The 4,337-nt window shown below is 33.6% G+C and overlaps 1 protein-coding gene across 1 annotated transcript; it reads right to left on the bottom strand.

Annotated features, from left to right (window-relative positions):
• Positions 1-2,270: 2,270 nt before the first annotated feature.
• On the bottom strand, positions 2,271-3,535 carry LOC101489019 (uncharacterized). The gene is made up of 2 exons (XM_004488449.1): positions 3,160-3,535; positions 2,271-3,067 (listed from the first exon to the last, which is right to left on the bottom strand). The coding sequence occupies exons 1-2, from the start codon at positions 3,533-3,535 to the stop codon at positions 2,271-2,273; spliced, it is 1,173 nt and encodes a 390-aa protein (XP_004488506.1).
• Positions 3,536-4,337: the final 802 nt, after the last annotated feature.

Below are 4,337 nucleotides of genomic sequence, written 5' to 3'. Positions count from 1 at the left end.
TAGAATAACTAAAATCTAATACATTCTATTCAGAATTTGTTTCGTAATTGTCTTCTTGTTCTTGTTCTTGTTCTTCTTCTTCATCATCATCATTTTCTTCTCCTTCTTCTTCAATATCTTTATCCCATTCAAAGCTAATCTCATTCCAAAAAGGACCATATGCTTCCTCAACTTCTCCAACAAAATCAACAAGACTTTCTTCAAGATTGTCATTCGCAATTGTCACATGTGATTGTTGGATTGATTCATCTTGGTACGGAATATCTTTCTCCAGCTTACTAGCTCCTCTTGTTTGAATTGTGTTTCGTGCCTTGGTCTTAATCACAACCCACCAATCATTTTGTCCTTCAGGGTATTGTGTATAGTACACTTGCTTTTCTTGTTGTGCAAATATAAATGGATCATAATATTTATATTTTCTAGATGCTCTGACTTCAACAATTCCATAGGTGTCTATCTTTGTCCCTTGATTCATAGTAGGATCGAACCAATCACATTTGAACAAAACCAACTTTTTTATTGGCCATCCTATATAGTAAACTTCCACAATATCAGTTAACACCCCATAATAATCACTATTATTATGGTCTCGTTGTCACCTCCTTGAACAGATACACCACAATTTGTTGTACTCATAGAGCAATTATGGTCTTTTGTATTAAACTTATATCCATTTACATAATATATTGACCATTTATTGACTTTTTTCTTGGGCCCCCACGCCAAACTCCTCAAAATGTTATCTTCAACATGGTTTTTTGATACCTATTTTGAAAATAGTCAAATTAATTTCACCTAATAAGAAAAGTGGATAATATTATGAAATTAGGAAGATCAAGTTCACCATACATATTCTTTAAACCAATGAGGTAATGATTTAGATATTTCCTTGTCAACTTCTGAGTTGCTTACACCAAGTTCTTGTAGCAAATTTGTATACAGGCTACAATAAATTCACATGTTAAGCAACTTTATTGTTTTTCAAAGAAATCAGCAACTGAAAGAATAACGTATATAAGTGCTTACGACAAAAATGGCTCAACTTCTGGACAGTTAAGAAGAACATATAATTGTGCAGCTTTCATTTCTCTTTCTTCTAAGAAACACGAGGTGCATTTTCCAGAAGGATGTCCGGGATAATTAAATATAGATAGGGGTTGTGCAGCAAAACAACCTTCACCGCCATCATCATTTCGTGGAACTCTTGTCCTCCTACATGGAACATCAGGTGGATAATAGTACGATGCAAATGTAGAGGTCTCCTCCACTAAGTATGCTTCACAAATAGAGCCCTCAACAGTAGATGTGTTGGTGACTTTGTCTTTTAAGGTACGAATAAACCTAATACAAGTATTTGAAGAAATTAATACAATAAGTATTGCATGGTAATTAATTTAAAAATTTGATAGATGACCCAACCTTTCAAAAGGATACATCCATCGGTATTGCACAGGACCACCAACCCTAGCTTCAAACGGAAAATGAATTGGAAGATGCTCCATAGAGTCAAAGAAACTAGGGGAAATATTTGTTCAAGCTTACACAAAATGATTGGAATATTTTGCTCCATTACACGTATATTATCCTCTTTTAGTAAAGGTGAAGTAAGCTCTCGAAAGAATTGACTAAACTCTGTAAGTGTGTTCCAAATAGGTTTTGGTAGAGCTTTGAATGCAATTGGGAGCAAGCGTTGCAAGAACACATGGCAATCATGACTTTTCATTCCAAATAACTTTGCTTCTCGCATATCAACACATCTAGACAAGGTAGAGGCATACCCATCTGGTAACTTCAGTTTTTTTATCCACTCACACACAAATAATCTTTGTTGTTTTGTTAATGTGTAATTTGCTTTCGGCTTTTTTAGCTTTCCCCCTCCACCATCTTGTAGCTCTAAATCTTTCCTTCTACAAATATCTGCCAAGTCAAGTCTAGCATTAAAAGTGTCCTTCGTCTTGCCCTTGGTGTCCATTATTGTATACAATATATTGAGAAACACATTTCTCTCAATATGCATGACATCTAGATTATGTGGGAGAAGATTTGTTTTCCAATACGGTAACTCCCAAAAGATGGATTTTTTGGTCCAGTTGTGAAAAACTCCATACCCCGACAAATTATCATATGGAGGTCCAATTATGCTTGGTAAATGCTTGACTCTTTCTCATATTTGATGCATATTGGACAAGCTAGTTTTCCCATTGTCATCCAGCCAGAAAACATCCCATATGCAGGGTCCATAATAAACAAGCCTTCATGATAAAATTCTTCTATAGTGAGACATCATAAGTCATCAGACCAGAATTCCATAAAAGTTTAAGGTCATCTATAAGTGGCTGCATGTACACATCAATCTTCCCTTTTGGATCGGAAGGGCCAGGAATTATAATGGTTGAGAATAAGAACTCTCTTCTCATGCACATCCAAGGTGGAAGATTGTAAGGAGTAAGAATTATTGGCCAACATGAATATGTCCTACCTGTTTTATCAAATGGTGCAAATCCATCAGCACACAATCCTAGCCTCACATTTCGAGGGTCCATTGAAAATTCGGGATATCTTTCATCAAAATGCTTCCATGCCTCTCCATCAGATGGATGCGATAAATAGCCTGGATCTCTTATATTCTCACGATGCCACCTCATTTGGCTTGCAGTTTGCATTGACGAATAAAGTCTTTGAAGTCTTGGGATAAGAGGGAAATACCACATCTTTTTTAAAGGAACTTCTCTAGCCTTACCATTTCTAATGACGCTTTTGTAACGATCTTCACCACAAATTTTACAACTACGAAGATTTTTATCATCAGGAAAGTAATATATCATACATCCATTAGGGCAACAATGAATCTTTATGCAACCCAATCCAAGCTTTTCCACTGATTTCTTTGCACGATAGAAGTTTTCAGGCATTCGATTGTCATTTGGCAACGCCTTTCCCATAAAATCCATCCATTGATTAAAGCAAGTCTCAGAGATATTGAAGTCTGACTTGATACTTAAAGCTTGTATTGTAGCAGAAAGTTCAGAATAATTTTCACAACCATTATAAAAGGGAGCTTGCGCAGCTTTCAACATATCAAAAAAGATTTTGGCTTCTGGGAAGGATCTTCCCTAATTTGGTCTCCACAGTCATTTGTTTGTTGCTCAATATATGTACCAAGAGACGGTCCAGCTACATCCATTACCATTTGCTCAAAGTCATTGAAGTCTTCCCGAACCCCACTACATTTGTAATAGTTGTTTGAAACCACTGGCGGAATTGGAGGCCTTTTTTCACCATGATTAGTCCAATAATAGTAACCATCCATTAATCCCTTCATACAAAGGTGTCCCATGACATCGCCAACTAACTGATGTTTCTTACACTTACATATTTTACACAGGCATCTCAACTTTCCTTCTTTTTTAAATTTTTCTTGTGCACAAGCAAATTGCGCGAACTCGAAAACACCAGCCATATACTCATCTGTTACTCTTCTTTGATCAGGACCCATCCTATTAACCATCCACTTGCGATGTTCGGGAATTTCCATTTCTCTAATTGATAAATAAGTAGAATGTCAATTACCATAGTTAATAAATTTATATGAAGATTCCTTGTAACGATTTAGGAATCTTAAAGGGTTAAAGTCCTAAGGTTAGTTTAGTTGGTACAATAATAAATTATCGTACGAGTTTGTACTATATGGCCAAAAAATAGTACAAAACGTATTAACCTAGCTCTAAGATTGTCTCCACTATAAAAAAAAAGTAAATAATATAAATTATGATAAGCCTATACAAAAAACTATTTAACTAATTAAAAAAATCTAAGAATTACAACAAATAAACAAATAGTTATATGATTAATGAGGATATATATAGAACAAACAAATGTAAAACAAATTCAAATATGTTGTTGATTTTAATCAATATTCTATTTTACACACGCTTTAATTATCATTCCTATAAATTCAGTGACAAAAGAAGATATGGAGCTTTCTAGTCCATAGTGAGACCCAATTAATATATTATTAATCTAAATTGATTTATATATGAGGAAATAAATTATCGTTGATTACATTATTAATATGTGATTAAAAGCATATAGAAAACGTTTTATTTTTTTTATGTTTATTTATAAAACTGTAACATTATTTTTATAAATCAAATATATAAAATTAATTGAGAGTATACTAAGGTATCATTCAAAAAAATAACAGTTTTCTTCCTTCTTTAGAAATAAAATATTATAAGGCTTAACTAATAGAATGACATTGCAGCTAAATTTAACAATGCATCATAGGAAAAACAGAACTCATAACAAACTTCAAATTATTAAAACAAAAAAAAAAA

Source organism: Cicer arietinum, chromosome 1 (genome assembly GCF_000331145.2).
Source record: "Cicer arietinum cultivar CDC Frontier isolate Library 1 chromosome 1, Cicar.CDCFrontier_v2.0, whole genome shotgun sequence".
In the NCBI taxonomy this organism is placed as follows: domain Eukaryota; kingdom Viridiplantae; phylum Streptophyta; class Magnoliopsida; order Fabales; family Fabaceae; genus Cicer; species Cicer arietinum.
Note: the sequence above shows the minus strand (reverse complement) of the source record. Positions and strands in the feature narration are given on the sequence as shown.